A 27,098-nucleotide genomic window follows, 5' to 3' on the forward strand; every position below is an offset into this window, starting at 1 on the left:
CTGCCAGTTCTCGAGTACACTGACATGGATCATTGGGGAATAATGCGCTTAAAGGATCTTCCTCAAATCTTGACCGTGGAGGGGTCACTAATGTCAAAACGATCCTCCTCAAAACGATAAAACCAGTTTCTAGCCGTGCTTTGTCCACTTGCATTATCCCTGCACATGGCGCAAATGTTTTTGGCTGCGTCCGCTGCTGTCACCCGCCTACTGAACTCAAACAGAAGAATATGTCGGAAATGTTCCGATTTCTCCATTTGACACTCCATTTTCAGCGTCCATAGCTACACCCATTATCTCCAAATGACAACATGTAAACTCAAACAGCAGCAGAGAACAGCAAATAAAAGCGACATTCCATCAATAAATCCATAGCAACCGGAATACCAACGTGCGAAATAAAAGCGCTACGAACTTACGCGCTAACCTAATACAATTACCAAGCGGTCACTTGTACCCGTAAGACAGTATGTCTGGGATGCGTTAAAGAGGGTTACGTCCACAAGTTGCGAACAAGGTTTCTTCGTTTGCTAGAGAAACGGCGGACTGAGAAAACCCCTCGTAAGTGTTCTCAACTTGAACTCCGCTGATCCACTCTAAGCCCGCTGGAAGTTAACTCACAGTAGTCGAAGAGTTATAGAACGGCCAGCCATCGCCAATTGAGCGGAGAAAGAAATGCAGGGAAAACTTGTCCTCGAGCATTTGTGCAGAAAAAAAGAAGATCAAAACCGCTAAAACAGAAGGTATTCCGAAATATGTGGAGTGTATTACGCAAAACAGTGAAGCGTGTTAGTATCCGTGGAATAGGAACCTAACTGTAGGCACCTGCTGCGACACCTTTCCTCATGAACACTGCTAGTTACGTACTAATGAGACCTCCGGCGAGTACTGGTTCTGTAAGACTGCAGCAGGAAGTGGGCGCCACGCCGGAGGCCAGCACAGCCGCCCACGCAGGCGGCCGGCGGACAGGAAAGGACTGGTCGTCAGTCAACGACAGACAGGCGCGAGGTCGTGCTAGTTGCAGGCACTGCCCACATCTGCCGCCATTCTCCTACAGGTTGCGCTTATCTACTCACAAATGGGAACCCAAATGTTGTGATAACAGGTAGGTAAGGTCTCTTTACCAATCTGAACCAGCCGGCCATTGTGGCTGAGCGGTTCTAGGCGTTTCAGTCCGGAACAGCGCTGCCGCTACGGTCGCAGGTTCGAATCCTGCCTCGGGCATGGATGTCTGTGATGTCCCTAGGTTAGTTAGGTTTGTCCATAGGTTAGTTAGGTTTACGTAGTTCTAAGTCTAGGGGACTGATGACATCAGATGTTAAGTCCCATAGTGCTTAGAGCCATTTGAACCATTCTGAACCAATCTGAACAACCTCCTCGTCAGATTAAAACTTCATCTTGCTGCTTTCTGCTTCCTTCGAAGTAGTATCTCTGTTGGCGAGCGGTTCGCAAGTCTCAGTGTCATTGCCACAGGTATATCAGAGACTGCACCCCTCCCCCCCCCCCCCTTCTCAGCCTCCCCGAGTCGTCTGTTCTTGTGGTTTTAAAAATATATTTTATTTAAGATTCTGGCTGTATGCCCTATCTGTCGTCAGCTGACCTACAGGAGGGAAGTCAGCTCGCTCTGTTCTTCCATGAGATCGACAGCACTGCAAACATTGGCGGTCAGGTTGATGCCGTGTTCCTAGACTTCAGGAAAGAACTTGACATCGTCCCGCACTGCTGTTTGAGATTTGGATTAAACACTCCCTTGCAGATAATACTCATCACGCCGCTCTCATCAGAACAAAATCGACAGGTGTAAAGTTAATTTCCGAAGTACTCCAGGAATTGTGATAGAACCGTTACTGTTCAAAATGTCTATACACAGGGGCAACAGAAGTAATTGGATAACAATATGCACATACACAAATGGCGATAGCATCACGTACACAAGGTATAAAAGGGCAGTGCATTTGCGAAGCTGTCATTTGTACTCAGATGATTCATGTGAAAAGGTGCCCGTCGGGATTACGGCAGCATTTCGGGAATCAACAGATTGTGAACGGAGAATGGTAATTGGGGCTAGACGAATAGGACATTCCATTTCGTAAACGATTAGGAAATTCAATATTCTGAGATTCACATTGTTAAGAGTGTCCCCAAAGTGCCACATTTCAGGGATTATCTCTCACCACGGACAACACAACGGCCGACGGCCTTTACTTAACGACCGAGAGCAGCGACGTTCGCGTAGAGTTGTCCGTGCTAACGGGCAAGCAACACTGCGTGAAATAACCGCACAAATCTATGTGCGACGTACCACGATCGTATCCGTAAGGACAGAGCGGCTAAATATGGCGTTCATGGGCTCTGGCAGCAGGCGATCGACGTGAGTGCCTTTGCTAACAGCACGAAAGCGCCTGCAGTGCCGCTCCTGGTTTCGTGACCACGTCGGTCGGACCCTAGACGACTGGAAAACCGTGGCTTGGCCAGATGAGTCCCGTTATCAGTTGTTAAGAGGTGATAGTAGGGTTCGAGTGTGGCGCGCACCCCACGAAGCCGTAGACACAAGTTGTCAACAAGGCATTTGCAAGCTGGTCGTGGCTCCATAATGGTGTGGGCTGTGTTTGCATGGAATTGACTAGGTCCTCTGATCCAACTGACCTATCTTTGACGAAATGGTTATGTTCGGCTGCTTGGAGACCCTTTGCAGCCATTTATGGCTGTTATGTTACCAAACAACGACGCCATGTTACCGGGCCACGATTGTACGCGACTGGTTTGAAGAACATTCTGGACACTTCGAGAGAATGACTTGCTCACCCAGGTCGCCCGACTTGAATCCCATCGAACATTTATGGGACATAATCGAGAGGTCAGATCGTGGACAATATCCGGCACCGGGAACACTCTCGCAATTATGGAGGGCTACAGAGACAGCAAGGCTCAATGTTTCTGCAGGGGACTTCCAACGACTTGTTGAATCCATGCCACGTCGAGTTGCCGCAAGACGCTGGGGAAAAGGAGGTACGACACGGTACAGGGAGGTATCCCATGACATTGGTCACGTCAGTGTATATCCGCCGATAATTTGGGCAACCGTCATACAGAGCGATGTAACCCGTGGAAAAAAACTGCTTTCGCCTTCTAGTGGCAGATAGGCACAAAACGAGACGAGTCGCGGACACACACACAGATCTGAACCAGCAGTTAGAGACAGTTCAGTTCAGCGTATTAAGACTACGTTCCGTCTTAGCAGTCGCTATTTACTGTGTAATAGAAGAAATAGGAGTGTGTGCAATATTACTACTAGTTATACTCACTCTTATCATAGACTGCCAAGAGACAGCAACGTTATATAGATATCATTGTATTAGGTTTAGGACATCAAGTGTCACACACCAAACAGCACCGAAGTTAAGTATCATTTTGTAACATACTCTTAATAAATGTTATTGGTTATTTCTTCTGTGTTGCCACATTTTTGTTATAGTGACGCCCTGTCAGACACAAGTGTGTAATCTGCCACCTTTAAATAACTATCCCTATAGCAGTAAAATCTCTTCTCTGCCACCGTTGATGTTTGTGGTGAATTAATTGTAACATTCAGTTACAAAATTCGCAGTTCCATCTTTGCTGAAAGAAAGGATGATGAGGTACCGGCTGAAATAGAGCTCTGAGGACGGTTCGTGAATCGTGCTTGGATAGCTGAGTCGGTAGAGCAGCTGTCCGCGAAAGGAGAAGGTCCCAGATTCGAGTGCCGGCCTATGTGACCGAGCGGTTCTAGGCGCTTCAGTCCGGAACCGCGCTGCTGCTGAAGTCGCAGGGCAGGTTCGAATCCTGCCTCGAGCATGGATGTGTGTGATGTCCATAGGTACGTAGTTCTAAGTCTAGGGGACTGATGACCTCAGATGTTAAGTCCCATAGTGCTTAGAGTCATTTGAACCATTTTGAACCAGATTCGAGTCCTGGCCCAGCACATACTTATAATATGCCAGGAAGTTTGAAAAACAACAGCTCCTGTCTGTCACTGTATCACGTCTCCACGTCGAAGCATTTTACTGCGCTGATTGCATACAATGAGGTGGCCCATACACCACTGCTCTGCCAAAGCCTACGTCGGCGATGGAGATCCACACGACAGCCTAACACCAGTTCTACACCACCCATAGTGTTTCATAGCGTCTAGTCTGCTTTTTTAAAGACGTGGCCGATATTTTATTCATTAAATTTTCTGCTGTTTATTTCGAGTTCTTACATCGCCCCTAAAAACCTTGACACAGATGAAACGTTAAGCTGTAATTTGCCTCCCTTTCCTTCCTTTGAATTCAGTTTATTACTAATGTTACAGCTGACGGTAGAAGCAGGTGGACGGACTGAGAAGTGTCCGTGAAATTGTCAGCAATAGCGGCGCGTCTTCCGCAGAGGACGACTGGTTAACAGCGATTCGCGACAGAGCCCGCGAGCCCATAGCGGCGTTTCCGCTCGAACAGTCCCCCTAACGAGTTGGCCTGCTAGCTTCGCGATCGCAGCAATTAAGCGAAGGTAGCGGAACGATCGGACGAAACAGCAAGAGAAAGGTAGTGTGGGGGCGGGGAGAGTGCAGGAGAGAAGAGCGGTGCCAGACGCCCACGCAGCAGCTACCGGCCTAATGAGGCGTCTCCCTCCTCCGTTTATTCCGTTTCCCGCCCGAGAATTCGCTCGCCTTCGACTTCCTCGGCTATCCAATTCGTTTAATGAGACCGCCCCCGCTCGATCCAGTGAAAACCTCGCTAAACAAACAAACAAAGGCACGGAGGAAAATTGCTCGTTACCTCACGCTGGAGTGCACTCTGTTGAAAACGCATGTTTCACAGTTCTCGGTTAACGTGGACAAATTATACGGTCGCGGGTGTAACAGCTGGAGCAGGTGAGCGAATGGCCGAAAAGCTCCCCTACCCACTACAGCTTGCAAGGCACAGCTACAGCGCTACAGTGTACACTTCCTTTGCGTCTCGTTTTTTTCATTAGACATTGAAATTATCCCCGGTCTTTCATAAGAAGACTGCGCGAAAATTACAGTAGATACAGAAAAGTGACACGTATCAGTGGTTGGCACATCTCTCCAAGTTTCGGTTCGTAATCGCACTGGGGTTAGGCGTGTCACAACATGTGGTCAAACCATCCACTCCGTAAGGTCGCATCGAAGTAGTTCGCACCTGCAGGTAGGCAGCCCAATGTGCAGAGTTCCACAGCGGGCTGCTGCCGCGCTCCCAGGCCATTCGTGTGAGCGACTTCAATGAGCTGCACGAGCGTATTGAAGTTTGCAGTTCCACAAACGGTGCCCATATCGAGCACCTGTAATCTGAGTTAAATACTTATAGAGATGCTCTATCCACTGATATACGTCTGCTCTGTACAATTCTTGTAGTTCTCGCGCAGTCGTCTTCTGAAATCCCAGAGTAACTTACCAATAACCCAGTGTTCCGCATAAATGCATAAATACTGGACTGGATGCACTTCTCATACCATGTAAAGGGTCTACCATCATTAACACCGAAAACTAATAGGAATAAAAGAACACAAAAACGGAATGAAAAACGTTTCCAATAAACATGGGTCAACACACTAACTGTTTGCGAGGTACTTACGAACAAGCCTCCACCAACTTCCGTATGAAACACTGTCCTAGTTAGTACAAACAGATTTGAAATTTAAACTTTTCGATAAAGTCTCCATCTAACTGGCCTCACATTTATACGATAGCAGAAGTACAACGCTACTTTAGCACAAGTGTGAATTTACTCCACCCCAAGCCATGATCAATAGCAAATCGTTTCCCACTGGAGGTTAAACGTGCTGCTAGTAAAAAGCACATGGTTGCAGAAGCAGTGTCCCATTCCCTTCTCTGCGTTACCACGCACATCACTTTACTGTCTCCATTTCCACATGTAATGTGGCCTACTTGTAGCTTACCACATTACAACAAAGTGCTGAAGTTCTGTCAGTTCCACAAATCTGGATGTCTTCATGCAGCGTCACTGTCCTAGCACGGAAGCCGCACGTAGGTCTCAAGTCCATCGATTTTGATGAGAAGCTTTTTCGAATTACAGTGAAACTGCTAAGGGTTTTATGTACCGTAATCTAAATGGTAAAGTCGGTAGTTTATAGGGATGCCAATTATTTTTATTATAAACATATTCCGTCGTAGAAAACAGAAAACTGATTTCTACGTGTTACATAATTTGCGTACGCCTTACAAGTTCAAACGATAAATCATCTATCAGTTTCGAAAGTCAAAATTCCGTTGTTCACCGCTTTCTAACCGAACAATAGATATTATTAAGATATCACACAATAAATTAGACAGTCCTAAACACTGATATGCTTTGCTCGCAGACGACCAACATCAACCGCGTGCGTCCTAACGCCATCATATAGGATGACCCAAAAGTCCATTAATATTTTAAAATGCACTACTTCACGGAATAATGTAGGTGCAACGGTAAAAATTGACACACCTGCCTAACATTACATGAGGTTTCACTGAAACCAAAGCTGAATGCAAGAATAGCGCTGGACAGCAACACGTCAGTGTGACGTCCCATGACAATCGTGTATATAATGAGCTTAGTGAGAGAGCGTTAGATCATCCCTAACCTTGCTGCAAGGTACCACTTTTATGCAAGATGGCGCTCCATTCCATAATGCTACATATGTTAAAGACCTCCTGCACACATCGTTTGGGGAGGATCACGTGCTGAGCCGCACGTCCATGCTTTGCCTCCCAGATCCCCAGACCTCAGTCCATGTAAATACTGAATGTAAGGTAATACCTGAAGTCGCAAATCCACAACGATCGTCCGACCTCATTAGCGATGCTAAAGGACAACAACCAACGGCAATTTCTCACCACATATACTGATATTCTGTACAATCCTGTTCACGACGCTGTTCCTCGACTACAGGTATCGAATGAGGGCTGACATGTTGAGCTTTTGTTATAAAGAATATCGTCTTTCATATAAATCAACTGTTTGCTAATTATCAATTTGTATTATCTGAAGTGCTATCTGTTACTCAGTTTGTGCGCTCTCTTTGGTTTCAATAAAACCTCATGTCATTTGAAGCAGGTGTATCAATTTTTACCTCTCTACTTACATTATTTCCATGTAGTATTGAATTTTTAAATGATAACCAACTTTTGGGTCATCATGTACTTAGTAGTGATTTGTTGATGTTACACTGACGATGACACACGAAGTCATTAATATTTTTGTTTATCGAAAAATAACTACAAAATGGTGGTCTGGATACGTCATAATATTAGTAGAAGAGTACTCATGAGGATTTCCCATTTATTTTGGAATATACCTCAAGATTAATTTAGTTCAGTCAATAAATAAAAATAAGGGTGTTAGCGCGCGGACAAGAGGATAATCCTCTCCAGCTTTCACTACACCGGCCAATTAGAGCGCTAGTAGTTTCTGCTGGCGCAATTTCCCATGACTGCTGCATCTGCTGTGGTTGCCTCATTCCACCTTCTGACGTCATACGTCTGATGTAATAACCACGTTAAATTCAGGTGTAATACGTAATAATAAAGTAATGGCTCTAACAGGCAGGAAAGCTACGCCACTTGCACTTGTTGAACTAACTGTACTACGTGTCATCCTTGCATTTGGATGCAATGTTTCACTCCTCTCTGCAGTAAGTTATGAATTCCGTACAGCACACCTGGTCATCACTTAGACCTGCAAGAACGTCGAATTCGATGCTCCAGTTCTGCAACCGTATCAACGGGAGAACTATACAGTTCGCTTCGCTTTTCAGGTGACGGAGGGCAACCTGATTAAGCCCGGGCGCCTGTATACCATGCAGTAATTGGGGTGGAGCTTACAAACGGTACAGATGGTGCTCCCACTAGGATTGGAAGTGTCTTTTGGCTTCCCAAATTGCATCGGATTTCCCAGTGGTGAGCCTACCCAATGATGCTAGAAATCGTGGATAGAGGTTCTCACAAGATAAAGAGAACTCTTTTAGTTGACAGTATGAATGAAAACTTTACAGCATAATACGTACGGGCATAAGCACAACTAAACATCCGCGAGATTGTTCGAACATTGTCTGAGACATTATTGCTGTAAATCCGCTTTCATTTCCCTGGAGCTAGGTGGGCACAGCAGTGACATCTGTGTTCCTTAAGATTTAACCTGATTATTTTCCTAGTTTCTAGAGTTGAGGGCATATACTTTTATGGAATGATGATAGTTCAAACTGCGACAGAGCCAACGACAATCAGTGTTAATGCCTCATAAACAAATATAATTCTTATGACACGAAGTGACTAGAGAACACCTCAGTTCAGGACTGCTAACAAGGAAGCCCTTGAGTGCGAGGTCGCAAAAGACCAACGATGTTTACGGCATTCGACGCCCCACAAATTGTCTACCATGCAACGATAATATTCCCTGATAATGGCAACAGGGAACTGGACTGGATCTAGGCGCGCAGTCCGGAACCGCGCGACTGCTACGGTCGCAGGTTCGAATCCTGCCTCGGGCATGGATGTGTGTGATGTCCTTAGGTTAGTTCGGTTTAAGTAGTTCTAAGTTCTAGGGGACTGATGACCACAGTAGTTAAGTCCCATAGTGCTCAGAGACATTTGAACCATTTTTTTTTATCCAATGTTGAGCAAGCAAGATGAGTCGGTGGAATGTGTGGTGTCGTACACGCTTGACTGTGCATATAGGCACATACGGAACACACACGACACAGGTCTGTAAAGTCCACGGTATTGGTGATAAGTTGAGAAAACCGTCCCGAACCACATGTGCTACAAAACGCCACTGTTTCCTGCGCATGTACCCGACACCAATATGGGATATATCACCATGCACACGTACACAGCCCGCACGACGGGTTGGCATACTCTGGATCAGGTGGACGAGAAGCTGCTGGGGTATAGCCTCCCATTCTTGCACCAGTGCCTGTCGGAGCTCCTGAAGTATCGTAAGGGTTTGAAGACGTGCAGCGATACGTCGACCGAGAGCATCCCAGACGTGCTCAATGGGGTTTAGATCTAGGGAACAGGCAGGCCACTCCATTCGCCTGATATCCTCTGTTTCAAGGTACTCCTCTACAATGGCAGCTCGGTGGGGCCGTGCGTTATCATCCATCAGGAGGAAGGTGGGACCCACTGCACCCCTGAAAAAGCGGACATACTGGTGCAAAATGACGTCCCGATAAACCTGACCTGTTACAGTTCCTCTGTCAAAGACATGCAGGGATGTACGTGCACCAATCATAATCCCACCCCTCACCATCAAACCACGATCTCCATACAGGTCCCTTTCAAGGACATTAAGGGGTTGGTATGTGATTCCTGGTTGGGTTGGTAGGTGGTTCCTGGTTCACGCCTGATGAAAACGCGGCGAAAATCACTGTTCAGACTATACCTGGTCTCGTCCGTGAACATAACCTGGGACCACTGTTGCAATGGCCATGTACTGTGTTCTTGACACCAAGCTTTACGGGTTCTCCTGTGACCAGGGGTCAGTGGAATGCACCTTCCAGGTCTCAGGACGAATAAACCATGTCTGTTCAGTCTTCTGTAGACTGTGTGTCTGGAGACAACTGTTCCAGTGGCTGTAAAGTCCCGAGCAAGGCTACCTGCAGTACTCCATGGCCGTCTGCGGGCACTGATGGTGAGATATCGGTCTTCTTGTGGTGTTGCACACTGTGGACGTCCCGTACTGTAGCGCCTGGACCCGTTTCCAGTCTGCTGGAATCGCTACCATAATCTTGAGATCACACTTTGTGGCACACGGAGGACCCATGCTACGACCTGCTGTGTTTGACCAGCCTCCAGTCGCCCTAGTATTCTACCCCTCATAACGTCATCAATATGTATTCTTTGAGCCATTTTCAACACACAGTCACCATTAGCACGTCTGAAAACGTCTGCACACTTACTGGCTGCACCATACACTGACATGCACCAACACACCTCTGCGTAAGTGGACTGCTGCCATCGCCACTGTGCGACGACCGCTGGTCAAATGCACTGCATGGTCGTACCCCGAGGTGATTCAAACCCGCAAACAGCCCACCAGATCGTTGTTTCACCGTGTATCAGCATTATCCTTAATTTATGAGCATGAGTGTACATCAGTACAATGATGACGCTACACGACATGAAGCAAGCGTCGAGCCACGTAGTTCATTAGCCCTGTGAGACTGGGAGCCACAAATCCTGTCTCCAGTAAAACGTAGTAAAGGACAATCGTTATCCAAGGAGCGAGTACTAAATATACACTCCTGGAAATTGAAATAAGAACACCGTGAATTCATTGTCCCAGGAAGGGGAAACTTTATTGACACATTCCTGGGGTCAGATACATCACATGATCACACTGACAGAACCACAGGCACATAGACACAGGCAACAGAGCATGCACAATGTCGGCACTAGTACAGTGTATATCCACCTTTTGCAGCAATGCAGGCTGCTATTCTCCCATGGAGACGATCGTAGAGATGCTGGATGTAGTCCTGTGGAACGGCTTGCCATGCCATTTCCACCTGGCACCTCAGTTGGACCAGCGTTCGTGCTGGACGTGCAGACCGCGTGAGACGACGCTTCATCCAGTCCCAAACATGCTCAATGGGGGACAGATCCGGAGATCTTGCTGGCCAGGGTAGTTGACTTACACCTTCTAGAGCACGTTGGGTGGCACGGGATACATGCGGACGTGCATTGTCCTGTTGGAACAGCAAGTTCCCTTGCCGGTCTAGGAATGGTAGAGCGATGGGTTCGATGACGGTTTGGATGTACCGTGCACTATTCAGTGTCCCCTCGACGATCACCAGTGGTGTACGGCCAGTGTAGGAGATCGCTCCCCACACCATGATGCCGGGTGTTGGCCCTGTGTGCCTCGGTCGTATGCAGTCCTGATTGTGGCGCTCACCTGCACGGCGCCAAACACGCATACGACCATCATTGGCACCAAGGCAGAAGCGACTCTCATCGCTGAAGACGACACGTCTCCATTCGTCCCTCCATTCACGCCTGTCGCGACACCACTGGAGGAGGGCTGCACGATGTTGGGGCGTGAGCGGAAGACGGCCTAACGGTGTGCGGGACCGTAGCCCAGCTTCATGGAGACGGTTGCGAATGGTCCTCGCCGATACCCCAGGAGCAACAGTGTCCCTAATTTGCTGGGAAGTGGCGGTGCGGTCCCCTACGGCACTGCGTAGGATCCTACGGTCTTGGCGTGCATCCGTGCGTCGCTGCGGTCCGGTCCCAGGTCGACGGGCACGTGCACCTTCCGCCGACCACTGGCGACAACATCGATGTACTGTGGAGACCTCACGCCCCACGTGTTGAGCAATTCGGCGGTACGTCCACCCGGCCTCCCGCATGCCCACTATACGCCCTCGCTCAAAGTCCGTCAACTGCACATACGGTTCACGTCCACGCTGTCGCGGCATGCTACCAGTGTTAAAGACTGCGATGGAGCTCCGTATGCCACGGCAAACTGGCTGACACTGACGGCGGCGGTGCACAAATGCTGCGCAGCTAGCGCCATTCGACGGCCAACACCGCGGTTCCTGGTGTGTCCGCTGTGCCGTGCGTGTGATCATTGCTTGTACAGCCCTCTCGCAGTGTCCGGAGCAAGTATGGTGGGTCTGACACACCGGTGTCAATGTGTTCTTTTTTCCATTTCCAGGAGTGTAATTACGTACATGGAAGATCAGATTTCGAATACGTCCATAGTAATATGACCGTATAGGGCGTAGGAAAAACTACGGATATCAAGGGAGGACAAGGCGCTGAATGCTATAACCAGACTGTGGCTCACTCACTACTAAGTCTTCTGCATACGAAATATTAGTTCAAGTTATTACATGAATGATAAAAAGATTTACTTAACTTGATACAATCCTTTTCCACAAGAGTGCTTGGACTGCTTCAGCTGTCAGGTTACGAACGCCGTCAAGCTCGGCTTCATATTGACCTCCATGCGAGAGCAGTGCCATGCTGAGTGAGACGGCCGATATACGAATATATGGTTTTTCTCTAGCCATTAGAGCGATATCGCGGTTTTCTAGGGCCGTTCGAGGCATATCACGACCGAGGAGAGTTACACATGAAAAAACGACGCTTAACAGCGAACGTCCACACACGGCATGTGCCTCAATAAACTAACTGTGTGGTGTTGAGTTACTCCTGTAGCCAGGAAGAGCGCCAGATCTGTCCCCGACAGAAGATGTGTGAAATCATAGCCGTGCGACACCACAGTCGGCAAGGTACATCGATACCACAGACACTAGCGATGTGCCTTGCGGTCTAAATACACTGCGGCATTCGCTGCGTAACCACTACGAGTCTGGTGCTCGAGTGTACTTCAGACCAACGTCGCTTGATCGCCTACTGACGAGGACGACATCGGTGAAGGAGCATGACGAGCCGAGCTGCCGACGTTGCGCCCGCGCCCTGACTCACCTTCTCGCAGTCCTCCTCCAGCCGCACGACCCTCTCCAGCTGCAGGAACAGCTCCTCCTCCTTCTCGTGCAGCTCCAGCTCGCGAGACTCCAGCTTCCGCTCCAGCTCCATTCGCGCCGCGCTGAGTCCATCTCGCTCCGCCTGCAAAACAACAGTACAGTACCACGTTAAAGAGTGTTCATACACTACAACACGCAGGAAATGTCTAATTTTGTGCTAATCTAACATGAGACAGCCTTCTATTAGGATCACAAAAAAATGGCTCTGAGCACTATGGGACTTAACATCTATGGTCATCAGTCCCCTAGAACTTAGAACTACTTAAACCTAACTAACCTAAGGACATCACACACATCCATGCCCGAGGCAGAGAAAATCCCTGACCCCGCCGGGAATCGAACCCGGGAACCCGGGCGTGGGAAGTGAAACGCTACCGCACGACCACGAGCTGCGGACTTAGGATCACACATACATTGATATATTACATGTGAGTATAAAGTGCTATACAGAAACCTTCCGTAAGAAGGCTCAGTCAAAATGAAATGTGACTGGTAAACAATGCCAAAACGAGGACAGACACTCGGCGGCCGCAGCATCCAGATGATATGTAATCCGTAGGCAAACGATCTCAAACTATTGAAGCTCTTCGCAACTGGACAACAAACTACTGATAATTTAGCTAACAATAATCTTAGTAACGTAAACATTATTATATCCCTTAGTGCCTGAACGTGACAACAGTGGCCTGAACAAGTCTATACTAATTAGGTTGTAGTCTTAAGGCCGAAAACTGGTTTCCTTTACCCCCCAATGCCCGTTTACCCTGTGCACGACTCTTCATCGCTGCTAACTAATGTAACCTATATCCACCGGACTCAGATTACTATAGTCAATCCTTTGTCTCATCTAATTAACCGTCTCGCCCCCCCCCCCCCCCCCCCCGCAACCTCACACACTTCCCTTCTTCCGTCAATCAGGGTGTGTCCTATCAACCAATCCTTTTTTAAATCAAGTCATGTCTAAATTTCTTTTCCCCACTATTCAATTCAGTAGTCCTCCCTTAGTTATCCGACCTACTGACCACACCTTCAGCATTCTTCTGTAGCGCAACATGTTATAAGCTTGCACTCTCTTCTTGTATGATCCGTCTTTGATCTACGTTTCACTTCCGTACAAGACTACAATCCACACAAGTACGTGTCACGAAAAACTTCCTAAGGCTTACATTTCTATTCAATGGTATAAACTTCCTCCTCTTGCGAAACACATTTCTTGCAACTGAACATTTGCATTTTATATTTTCTCTACTTACGTCATCCTGAGTTATCTTGCTGTCCACAAATGAATCTCGTGCATTACTCCAATGTCCCATTTCCTAACCTGATTCACTCAGCATTACCTTATTCAAACCGACAAAATTTCACTACCTTTGTTTTCATGTTCTTGATCTTCACCTTACAACATCTTTTCAATATACAATTCATTCTGCTGAACTGCTCATCAAAGTCCTTTCCCATCTCTGACAGAATTAAGTCATGGGCAAACCTCAAAATCACCTGGCGGATAACATCGGAAGTTCCTCGAAATTCTTCACCAATGATGCTGTTGTATCTATAATACGCTAGCAATCCGCAGCCCTCATATTGGAACCATTAATACGTAGGGGTCATGAAATAATCGTACAGCATTACTGGCCGGCAGACACCCCCCCTTCTTGGGGTTCCTCGAATTCCTCGTGCGAATCTTTCTGTTTTTAGGCAGATCGATAATTTGCGAGTATTTGTAACGAAGATGACGTGAAATCATTGGGACAACACAAACATCCAGTTCCTGAGTGAACACAATAACCGAACCAGCCGGGAATCGAACTCGAGACCGTGCGTCATGCAGGCAGCAACGTTAACCACTAGACCACCAGCTGTGGGGTGCGGGTGATAAGAGGCAGTACGGAAGATCAAAGACGACCAGTGCTGTTAGTCCTGGGTTCATTTATTACACGCGAAAGTCTGCTAGAGTACACGCACTAAGCCAGTGCCAGATGCTAGTAAGAGAGGCGTTGTGCATCGCAGAGAAGTTTAGTGTCAAAATACAGAGAGCTTACGCCCATAACAGTAGTCAACCTCCTACACATACCTCACTAAAACGTCACGAAGGCAACGTTAAGAGAAAATCAAGTTAAGACGGAGGCTTACCAATAATCTTTCTTCCCGCGCAGCATTCACGACTGCGACAGAAAAGGGGAGAAGTGACAGCGGTACATCAAGTACCCTCTTCAACACACCATAAAGTGGCTTGCGGAGCATAGCTGTAGTAGTAGTATTAGTAGCAGTAATAGACTTAACACAAATTTTCAGCATTAGTAAGTATTTCACTAACAGTTGCCGGCCGCTGTGACTGAGCGGTTCTAGGCGCTTCAGTACGGAACCGCGCTGCTGCTGCTACTGTCGCAGGTTCGAATCCTGCCTCGGGCATGGATGTGTGTGATGTAAGTTAAGTTTAAGTAGATCCAAGTCTAGGGGAGTGATGACCTCAGATGTTAAGTCCCATAGTGCTTAGAGCCACTAATAGTTCTGTACATAATTTTGGAACAATAGCCAGTTTGAACTTGCATTCACCCACAGAAAACAAACAAAAAACTTGAAAGACGATTACTTAGTAGGCTCAGAAGGAAGGTAGGAAGATTAGGGTTCATATCCTGTCGACACCGGATCATTAGAGACTGAGCACAACCTCGGGTAGTTTCAAGGACGGCGAAGGAAACAGGTCTCGTAATGCTTTTACAAGCAAATGTGACAAGATCTATATTGCACCATAGTAATTTCATAGTCGGTTTCCTGAGATCAACATCAGAAAGGGACGACGACTCAAATTTTCCAGACAAAGTGGAGGGAGGGCATGGAGAGGGAGATGTTCGTGGTCCTGGAGTCACCAGCAGATGTCCATAATGTGAGAAATGGTGCCGAGCAATACTACTTTTTATATTATAAGTTACTTGGTGTAAATTGTGAATTATCAAAATAGCATTGTACAATAGAGACAAACCGAATGGGGCAGTGTAGTCGTAACGACATGATCTCATATTCGAATGGACGGATTATTTATTTCTATGACTGCGTGGTGTCTGTTGGTTCGGACATGCCCGAAAGAACAGACACCACGGAGGATTCGCAGCTGTGATACATATTATGTAAACTGAAGGTGGAGGGGGAGAAAGGAGAGGAAAGGAAGGGAACTGGTAATACCAGCTGCAACGGCAGATTATGGGGAACCGGCAGAGACGAGTGAAAATGTGTGCCGGACGCGGACTCGAACCCGGGATCGCTTACTGGGCAGTTACATTAACCACTGCGCCACCTGGACACAGTGTTAATCGCAAATGTGTGGTCATTGTGGGCGACCCACATTCCCACCTAGCGCCACCTATCAGCAGTCCCTGTCTATGTTCTCCACGCTCGCTAATTTTGGATTCCCGCAGAGGACGAACGATATTGTGCATCCAAACTGAAGGTTGTGGATTCATTGTCCATTGAGGCGAAATAATTATATGAATGCGGGGTGTTTGTTCTCTCGGGAGTCGAACAACGTTGAACATCTGCAACCTTCAGTGTCGATGCACAGTATCGTTCGACCTATGGCGGGAATTCAAAATTAGCGAGCATGAAGGACATGAACGAGGACTGCAGATAGGTGGCGCTAGGTGGGAACGTGGGTCGTTTGCGAAGCGTGCCGCGATAGTCTATGCATCTGCGATAAACAATACGGCCGGATGGCGCAGTGGTAAATGTAAGAGCCTAGTAAGCAGGCGATCCTGGGTTCGAGTCCCAGTCTGGCACACACGTTCACTCGCAGCCGCCGTTTCCGTGTAAAGTAGCGATGCAGATGATATCACCAGTTCCTTCCTTTCCTTTCTCCCCCCTCCACCTTCATTTTTACATAATACGGAAGGATGGAGTTTGCCCTGTCTGGCCATCCTAATATGGGTTTTTCGCGGTTATCCTAAACCACTACAGGCAAACGCTTCACCAAAGCACCGCTCACGCACATGTTGTACCCTCAGAAAACATATAAGAACTATTTTTTCAATGGTGTTACGATGACAAATCTTACATCATTGTGAATGAGCTCTGGATGAATAAATAGACTGTTGAGACTTCCTGGCAGATTAAAACTGTGTGCCCGACCGAGACTCGAACTCGGGACCTTTGCCTTTCGCGGGCAAGTGCTCTACCATCTGAGCTACCGAAGCACGACTCACGCCCGATCCTCACAGCTTTGCTTCTGCCAGTATCTCGTCTCCTACCTTCCAAACTTTACAGAAGCTCTCCTGCGAGAGCACTTGCCCGCGAAAGGCAAAGGTCCCGAGTTCGAGTCTCGGTCGGGCACACAGTTTTAATCTGCCAGGAAGTTTCATATCAGTGCACACTCCGCTCAAGAGTGAAAATCTCATTCTGGAAACATCCCCCAGGCTGTGGCTAAGCCATGTCTCCACAATATCCTTTCTTTCAGGAGTCCTAGTTCTGCATGGTCCGCAGGAGAGCTTCTGTAAAGTTTGGAAGGTAGGAGACGAGATACTGGCAGAAGTAAAGCTGTGAGGACCGGGCGTGAGTCGTGCTTCGGTAGCCAAGATGGTAGAGCACTTGCCCGCGAAAGGCAAAGGTCCCGAGTTCGAGTCTCGGTCGGGCACACAGTTTTCATCTGCCAGGAAGTTTCATATCAGCGCACACTCCGCTGCAGAGTGAAAATCTCATTCTGGAAATAGACTGTTACTTATTTAACGAACATAACGAGAAGCAGAACGAGCAGGGCTCAGTGTGTTTGGGTGGGAAACTCAGCAGCCCGTAGCACGCATCACGACTCACCTGGCCTCGCTCACACATGGCAACAGGGCAGCTGCAGGCCGAGCGAAGCCGCCGGATATTGGAGTTCCAGTGGGCGAATGTGGGACGGCCGCGTGACGGCTGTCCGGGGGGCAGCACGCAGCCTCTGGTGTGGCCCGTTACAGGGGCGCTCACGACACGTCACGCACGTGCGAGGGAAACATTTAAAAGCTATGTCATCTGAAGCCATTTGGGACGTCATTGGTAGAGAAGTGAAACAGAGTAGGAACGATGGGAACGGTGGCACGTTCAGGTCAGAGCCGGTGAGTTGTCTCATGTCGGACGTACTACTACTTACACAACTGTCACAGAAAAGCTCGATATCGCAAACTTCATGTACACGGTTGTTGTTGTTGTTGTTGTTGTTGTTGTGGTCTTCAGTCCTGAGACTGGTTTGATGCAGCTCTTCATGCTACTCTATCCTGTGCAAGCTTCTTCATCTCCCACTACTTACTGCACCTACATCCTTCTGAATCTGCTTAGTGTATTCATCCCTAGGTCTCCCTCTACGATTTTTACCCTCCACACTGCCCTCCAATGCTAAATTTGTGATACCCTGATGCCTCAGAACATGTCCTACCAACCGATCCCTTCTACTTGTCAAGTTGTGCCACAAACTCCTCTTCTCCCCAATTCTATTCAGTACCTCCTCATTAGTGACATGATCTACCCATCTAATCTTCAGCATTCTTCTGTAGCACCACATTTCGAAAGCTTCTATTCTCTTCTTGTCCAAACTAGTTATCGTCCATGTTTCACTTGCATACGTGGCTACACTCCATACGAATACTTTCAGAAACGACTTCCTGACACTTAAATCAACACTCGATGTGAACAAATTTCTCTTCTTCAGAAACGCTTTCCTTCCCATTCCCAGTCTACATTTTATACCCTCTCTACTTCGACCATCATCAGTTATTTTACTCCCCAAATAGCAAAACTCCTTTGCTATTTTAAGTAACTCATTTCCTAATCTAATTCCCTCAGCATCACCCGGCTTAATTCGACTACATTCCATTATCCTCATTTTGCTTTTGTTGATGTTCATCTTATACCCTCCTTTCATGACACTGTCCATTCCGTTCAACTGCTCTTCCAAGTCCTTTGCTGTCTCTGACAGAATTACAATGTCATCGGCGAACCTCAAAGTTTTTACTTCTTCTCCATGGATTTTATTACCTACTCCGAATTTTTCTTTTGTTTACTTCACTGCCTGCTCAATATACAGATCGAATAACATCGGGGATAGGCTACAACCCTGTCTCACTCCCTTCCCAACCACTGCTTCCCTTTCATGCCCCTCGACTCTTATAACTGCCATCTGGTTTTTGTACAAATTGTAAATAGCCTTTCGCTCCCTGTATTTTACCCCTGCCAACTTCAGAATTTGAAAGAGAGTATTCCAGTCAACATCGTCAAAAGCCTTCTCTAAGTCTACAAATGCTAGAAACGTAGGTTTTCCTTTCCTTAATCTAGCTTCTACGAGGTGCATTCAAGTTCTAAGCCTCCGATTTTTTTTCTCCGGACTGGAAAGAGATAGAAACTTGCGCATTGTTTTAAAATGAGGCCGCGTTCATTGTCAATACGTCCCAGAGATGGCAGCACCGTACGGCAGATGGAATTTTACCGCCAGCGGCGAGAATGAGAACTGTTTTAAATACTTAAAATGGCGACGTTTTCCTTACTTGAACAGCGTGCAATCATTCGTTTTCTGAATTTGCGTGGTGTGAAACCCACTGAAATTCATCGACAGTTGAAGGAGACATGTGGTGATGGCGTTATGGATGTGTCGAAAGTGTGTCCGTGGGTGAGACAGTTTAATGAAGGCAGAACATCGTGTGACAACAAACCGAAACAACCTCGGGCTCGCACAAGCCGGTCTGACGACATGATCGAGAAAGTGGAGAGAATTGTTTTGGGGGATCGCCGAATGACTGTTGAACAGATCGCCTCCAGAGTTGGCATTTCTGTGGGTTCTGTGCACACAATCCTGCATGACGACCTGAAAATGCGAAAAGTGTCATCCAGGTGGGTGCCACGAATGCTGACGGACGACCACACGGCTGCCCGTGTGGCATGTTGCCAAGCAATGTTGACGCGCAACGACAGCATGACTGGGACTTTCTTTTCGTCGGTTGTGACAATGGATGAGACGTGGATGCCATTTTTCAATCAAGAAACGAAGCGCCAGTCAGCTCAATGGAAGCACACAGATTCACCGCCACCAAAAAAATTTCGGGTAACCACCAGTGCTGAAAAAATGATGGTGTCCATGTTCTGGGACAGCGAGGGCGTAATCCTTACCCACTGCGTTCCAAATGGCGCTACAGTAACAGGTGCATCCTACGAAAGTGTTTTGAAGAACAAATTCCTTCCTGCACTGCAACAAAAACGTCCGGGAAGGGCTGCGCATGTGCTGTTTCACCAAGCCAACGCACCCGCACATCGAGCTAACGTTACGCAACAGTTTCTTCGTGATAACAACTTTGAAGTGATTCCTCATGCTCCCTACTCACCTGACCTGGCTCCTAGTGACTTTTGGCTTTTTCCAACAATGAAAGACACTCTCCGTGGCCGCACATTCACCAGCCGTGCTGCTATTGCCTCAGCGATTTTCCAGTGGTCAAAACAGGCTCCTAAAGAAGCCTTCGCCGCTGCCATGGAATCATGGCGTCAGGGTTGTGAAAAATGTGTACGTCTGCAGGGCGATTACGTCAAGAAGTAACGCCAGTTTCATCGATTTCGGGTGAGTAGTTAATTAGAAAAAAAATCGGAGGCCTTAGAACTTGAATGCACCTCGTAAGATAAGTCTAGGGTCAGTATTGGCTCACGTGTTCGAACATTTCTACGGAATCCAAACTGATCTTCCCGGAGGTCGGCTTCTATCAGTTTTTGCATTCGTCTGTAAAGAATTCGCGTTAGTATTTTTCATCCGTGACTTATTAAACTGATTGTTCGGTAATTTTCACATCTGTCAGCACCTGCTTTCTTTGGGATTGGAATTATTATATTCTTCTTGAAGTCTGAGGGTATTTCGCCTGTCTCATACATCTCGCTCACCAGAAGGTAGAGTTTTGTCAGGACTGGCTCTCCTAAGGCCGTCAGTAGTTCTAATGGAATGTTGTCTACTCCCGGGGCCTTGTTTCGACTCAGGTCTTTCATTGCTCTGTCAAGGTACAAACTGAAAACTCTTGCCGACTAACTCAGAGACCAAATGTCAAACAGTAGAGCGTTTTTGAACCGTTATTGACAAAATCGAGAAAATTTCTTTTCCCACATTCTTACTGGAAATGAAACGTGTACCCAACGCAGACAGCAAATGCTGTGACGCTTTTTTCTTCGGAACGACAGCTTCTGGGACGGAAATGGGGTTCTTTTATTTCAAGAAACGTAGGTAAAAAATGAAAGCTCACTTGCACTGCGAAATGCTCCAAAATAAACGGCACGCCTAACTTTCGTCCGTGATAGTCCTCCACGAACACGCACCTCATCACAGCGCTGCTCGCACAGTGGATAACATTCAGACATGTTGCCGAGTGGACCTTCTCCAAAGCAAAACAAGTCAAACGCAGAGAAATTTCTTCGATACTTGAATAATACAAAGAAGACCATGATTTTAAAAGTTATCGGAATGAAAGAATCATCGTATGAGACGAGAGGAAATACTTGCAAAAAAGAACATACTACATTAGACTTTTTACGAAAAAGTGAAGCATCAGAATTACTGCAGGCATTTGTTTAATTCGCGTTGATAAGCAAAACACCAGACAACGAGACTGTTCCTAAACCAACATAAACGTTCTGTGTACGCAGTTCGGGCCCGCGCCGTCGATTTTTCCTGAAAACGTCCGGATATAATCGTAACAAGCGTTTCTTATTAATATGTAATTTCATTATCGATCTTTTTAATACAACGGTTAGATCTAGTAGCACAAAACTTACAGGACAGATAAATCACAAAATGTTTAAATGTCTGTGAAATCTTATGGGACTTAACTGCTAAGGTCATCTGTCCCTAAGCTTACACACTACTTAACCTAAATTATCCTAAGGACAAACACACACACACCCATGCCCGAGGGAGGACTCGAACCTCCGCCGGGATCAGCCGCACTGTCCACGACTGCAGAGCCCTAGGCCGCTCGGCTAATCCCGCACGGCGATAAATCACAAGTTTATCGCATGTAGCACGGTCTGTGGTAGCTAGAATAAGACACACACTGCATCGAATTAATTTCCTTTTCTGCGCAGCCGTACCTCGCGCATTCGCTCGGCACTGGACTTTTTAGGATTTTTGGATTACTTTCTATGCGAGCCTTCCTTCCACTCATTTTTTCTATAATTTCAAGCATATTTACGAGTCGTGTAAGACGACATCTTTCATATTTCGTAATTTTCAATTGAATGCCTATTTCCACTTTCATTCTCGTCAATATTTTTATTGTCTCACTTCGCGTCCTAGTAGTGATCCGCAAGGCCTTGACACTAACATCCGACTCAATGTCCTAGCTATCAGACTCAATGTCCTAGCTAAACGAGTTTCGTTTGCACGCTACATACAGATAATCCATGACATGTGCATGTGCCTGCAATTGTATGATATCGTCACAGGCAAAAACTTATAGACATGATTTTACCGGTGCGGATTCAGCAATTGTTTATGCATTGTTAGTGTCGTAGTTATCAGCGATTCAAATCTGACGGTATTTTATCACAAAAAAGTGCGACCAACAAGCGAGTAGAAGTTTTCACGTCAAAAGCACTATGTTCAAATTGATAACAGAACAGTGCAGCGGTGACGAGAGTTGTCATTACTATGGTGTCATTTGGCAAGGAAGCGTTCTCTTCCTGCCCAGAATCATGTTTTGAAATAATTGTGGAACGGCCAGGTAGTTAGCGGTATCGGCTACGACACAAGTGTCGGCAGGACCTGGGAGGCATATGGCTCCTCAGACTGCTGCAGCAAGGGACCGGCTATCCCTGGGTGTGGCGCACTTCCTGTAAACTCGAGCTGAGGGGTGGGAGAGGGGGGGGGGGGGGGCAGGTGTAATAGGTTTACATTAGCGTGCGGCCGCGGCCAATCACTCCCGAAGAATGAGGGGCGGGACGGCTCCCCAGTCCTCCCATCCATCAGGGGCGGTCTCCTTCAAGTTAAGCGGGAGGGGCCGCACCCCGCTTGTTGCTGCGCCGTCACAGCAGCCGGTGACGCGCGCCAGGCGGCTGCATTTCCAGCTGCTCTCAGCCTCAAAGCGTTAAGCCTGCTACACGCAACGGAGGTGACTGGACGCTGCACACGCCGTATTCAGCTGTTTGATATTATAAATTGCATTGCGTCGTTTGAAGGTAAAGGCACATTGGTGATATACCACCAGCACGTCGGCCTTACCATTTAATGCCAGATGCCTTTAATGACTAAAATCGACTTTATAGATGAGATGACAAACGTGCCAATCTTGATATGGATTGAGTATATCAGCTGGCGGCGCCATGCGCCCTTGAGAATTAATGTAGGGGCAGCGAAAGAAAGTGACTGCGAGTCAGGAAGTCGTTTCTGAAAGTATTTGTATGGAGTGTAGCCACGTATGGAAGTGAAACGTGAGCGATAAATAGTTTAGACAAGAAGAGAATAGAAGCTTTTGAAATGTGGTGCTACAGAAGAATGCTGAAGATTAGATGGGTAGATTACGTAACTAATGAGGAGGTATTGAATAGAATTGGGGAGAAGAGGAGCTTGTGGCACAACTTGACTAGAAGAAGGGATCGGTTGGTAGGACATGTTCTGAGACATCGAGGGATCACCAATTTAGTATTGGAGGGCAGCATGGAGGGTAAAAATCGAAGAGGGAGACCAAGAGATGAATACACTAAGCAGATTCTGAAGGATGTAGGCTGCAGTAGGTACTGGGAGATGAAGAAGCTTGCACAGGATAGAGTAGCATGAAGAGCTGCATCAAACCAGTCTCAGGACTGAAGACCACAACAACAACAACAACAACCGACGCTGGATTAATAATACTTTTTACTATGGCTTGAGATGGCTGGAACAGATGACGTGTTGTTGGAGCGGATCTAAATGTACTGTTGCACGGCAGCCATTATTCAATTACTTACAGAATTCAATTTATTTAAACGCTGAGGCGTAATAATTTGTGAACAGAAATACGAAGGTGGTTGTTGTGTTAAAGCAAACTATCATATTAATAAATATTTATTCAAAAGTGGGGGATTTCATCATTTTAAAAGCTTTGGAAATTTTTGCTTGAAGTTTACATACTGGCGTGATTAGACATTCGTCTCTGCATGACGGTAATGTTTGAAATGATTAGTGGCAGCCATGGGCAGGTGGCAGCACTGCGGGCTCGTGACAGCGAGAAAGCACTCCGCCATTTCAGAAACCATGGATCAGTGGAACGGACAACAGCGTGCGTAAGCCACAAAAATCTTTTATAAAAACAATGACAGTTTGGTAGCGGCGCAGAGGGAGTTTCGACATTTTTATAATTTAGGGCGTCATGATGCCTTTCCGTCGAAACACGAGATAAAATGTTGGATTAATAACTCTGAAGAGACTGCATCTGCCCTCAAGAAGAAAATAACAGAACGACCAAGAAGAGTGCAACCTCCAGTGAACAGTGATGTACGCGTGTCTGTCTTAACGGAGCCCACGTCGTCCAATTCGTAAGCAAGCAGCAGTGGTTGGAATATCCCAGTATTCGCAGAATTCTTCATCTTAATTCGAAATTTCATCCGTACAAACTACAGGTGGTGCAACAATTGAAGGACAACGATTACCGGTTGCAATCACTGCTTCGTAAATGATAAAGTTGTAAGGTTTCAATTACTATGAATGCAATTTCTTTGCTTCATCCTTCTTGTTTTATTGGATTGTGGAAATGATCTCGTTTTTCTGTATCGCGCTGTATTAGTTAATGGTTGAACGCGGTCCAGTTCCATCGATTTGGGTTTTGTCAACTAATGATGACACAAATAAACAATGACGATGAACTGCTAAACAAGTTGTGGATGTCAGGTGACGCACATTTTTATCTCACACGTTATGTGAATAAACAGAACTACCGTTACTAGGCAAACACAATTCTTAATGACTTTCATGAGCGCCCTTCACACGCTAGTGAAGTGACAGTATGGAGTGGTGTTTCATCACATGGGATTATCGGACCGTATTTTTTTCTCAAATGAACAGGGAAACAAAATAACTGTCAATGCCGATCGTTCCGTGGAGATGTTACGAACTATCGTTACACCTGCATTGAACAACTTTCCAAAAGTTCAAGAAGCCTGGTTTCAACAGGACGGAGCGACATCAATGGCATATGTGCGAGAACTGTTTGGCAACTGTCTCATCTCACGATTCGGTAACATTCCCTGGCCCCCTAGACTGCCAAGATTTATCCGTTTGTGATTTTTTTCTTGTGGGGCTACTAAAGAGCAAAGTCTACACGACTCGACCAAGAACCATGGATGAGTTAAAACAGAGAATTCGGGATGCAATTCACAGTATCCCAGCTGCGATGAGGCATTTCAACAGCAGATTTCATGATTCGTACAGGAGGAAGCCATCTAAAGGACGCAATTTTTTTAAAAATGATAAATGCCATCAATGTTTCGTAAATGGCAACGTTGTAAAGTTTCAATTACTATGAATGCAATTTCTTTCCTTCATCCTTCTAGTTTTATTGGATTGTGGAAATGATCCCGTTTTTCTGTGTCACACTGTATTACTTCGTATCTGAACGCGGTCCTGTTCCATCGCAATGGGCAATCTCTGCGTCGGAACTCTGATTTACTAATATTTTCTCCCCGCAAAACTGAGACGGCTACATTCATACAACCCAGAGTGTGCTACAGTGTAGGTGGCCACGCATGTCTAACGTGAGAAATAAACAAGCTTTTCAGGATAGCAGCACACAACAGCAGGTGTGCGGATCGCGGAGGCTACGGCTTCGTATCGCTACCATTTAATCATTACGACCACTACACGAATCTACGTATCATACAAGTGAACTTATTAAACATAGGCGTAGCTGCACAGTCCTGAAAGCTTAGATCCAATTAAAGGCACTCTTAATTAAGGGGAAAAACTTCTTTGTGAAGCACACTGACATTTAACTTAACAATCGACTAACACCTTTATTTTCCTGTCGGTATATAAAATGATGCATCCACGATATATGCATGGCCTGGACGAGAAGAGCTCGTTTTGGATGACGCAAGTGACCCTTGGAATAGGTATATACGCTCCGCACGTCTTCTACATTGTCAATGCAGCACTCTTTTCATAACGACGTTATCCGGCAGAGGCTAATTCATACGGAATTGTGTCCACATCCCAGTATGGCCAACATGATTTAGGGCTCTATTGCTTTCCGAAATCATTAGTGTGAATTTGCTGAATGGTTGCTTAACCCCCCGATAGTCAAGTTCCCTTTCTTCCTACACATAGTCGCGCTGCCTCGGTGAGATAATTGATCAGCGCCTGGGCGCTTCGTAGACCCATGGATAAAGTAGGCAGCAACAAATTTTATGTAAATAATAAACATGATTACATTTTATAACTTAGAACGCATGCACTTACACCCAAGCACCCGTGAGATTCACCCAACTACGTAAAGGTTAAATAATGTCACAGTCGTTTTGCTTAAGGCGAGCTATCGTCCACTTTGTATGGATTTCAATGTCGGTAGGATATTTGTTCAAATTCCCCTCTAACCGTTCAGCACTTTTACCTCCTAAATCACATTTGGTGGATGCCGAAATGTGTCCTGATATAACATCACCACCGACTTCTTCTCCCATCCCCTTTTTAACGAAACTACTGCTCCGCCTACAATTCACACGGGATACACACACCTTAACCTTGTCATTTCAAGCCAGTAACATTACGACAGACCAGTCTGTAGTCATTACTAGACTTATCCACATTGGAATGGCACTGACCGAAGTGTGCCACCGTCTTACGACAATTACAAAACTTAAAAAGGATTTCTACTGCAGTAGTCTAGTAGTCTCTCTCTCTCTCTCTCTCTCTCTCTCTCTCTCTCTCTCTCTCTCTCTCTCTCTCTCTTTACATTAAGCATTAGTCTGGCACGACGCGATTCAGCAGAATAGTGCCACCTTAAGCAATAACTATTATATTATTTAGTATAGCATTCACTTTACTTTCAAATACGTTCTTTCTGCTGGATGGCTAGTTGGGTTAGGTGGTAAATTATCATCTATGATTAGAAATAAATGGTATTCATTAATTTATATGACCCTATTGAAAGTGGGTATATTATAGTTTACTCTCATAACGTACTCACCACACAAACTATACGATGGCATAAATCAACTAATACAGTTTTTTTTTTCCTGACCGCAGGTAATATCAAGAACATCGTACTTAAAAAACGCAAAAGTGAGACTGAAGCAAAATGTGTGCCAAGTTTTGTATACTAAGTCAGATCAAAGCTGTCTCGATCTCGACGCCCATTAGATAATACGCAAAGGTCTTCTGCTAACAATCCGGTAGAGTAAGACGAGCAGAAAGCCATGTCTCTGTGTCTGATCGGTCCCGGAATGCTATTTTAGTCGCAGACGGTAAGCGGCGCCATTTACGCCGCTAAGCCTCCTTGAAACCTTATAAAGTCTAGCAGCAGAAGCCGCCTGCACCAGATCCCTCTTGAGCGTCGTTTTCCGTCAGCGTTGTTTGCAAGTTTGAATGCGGCCTGCGTCCCTTCCAAGCAGCGAAC

General features: G+C 46.4%; 1 protein-coding gene across 1 annotated transcript in view; it reads right to left on the bottom strand.

The window, feature by feature from the left end:
• Positions 1-27,098, bottom strand: part of LOC124794812 — a 782,944-nt gene that overhangs the window by 135,259 nt on the left and 620,587 nt on the right. The window contains exon 5 of the mRNA XM_047258471.1: positions 12,470-12,610. Coding sequence (XP_047114427.1) covers positions 12,470-12,610 — 141 coding nt within the window. The remainder of the gene's footprint in view (positions 1-12,469; positions 12,611-27,098) is intronic.

Source organism: Schistocerca piceifrons, chromosome 4 (genome assembly GCF_021461385.2).
Source record: "Schistocerca piceifrons isolate TAMUIC-IGC-003096 chromosome 4, iqSchPice1.1, whole genome shotgun sequence".
NCBI classification, from domain to species: domain Eukaryota; kingdom Metazoa; phylum Arthropoda; class Insecta; order Orthoptera; family Acrididae; genus Schistocerca; species Schistocerca piceifrons.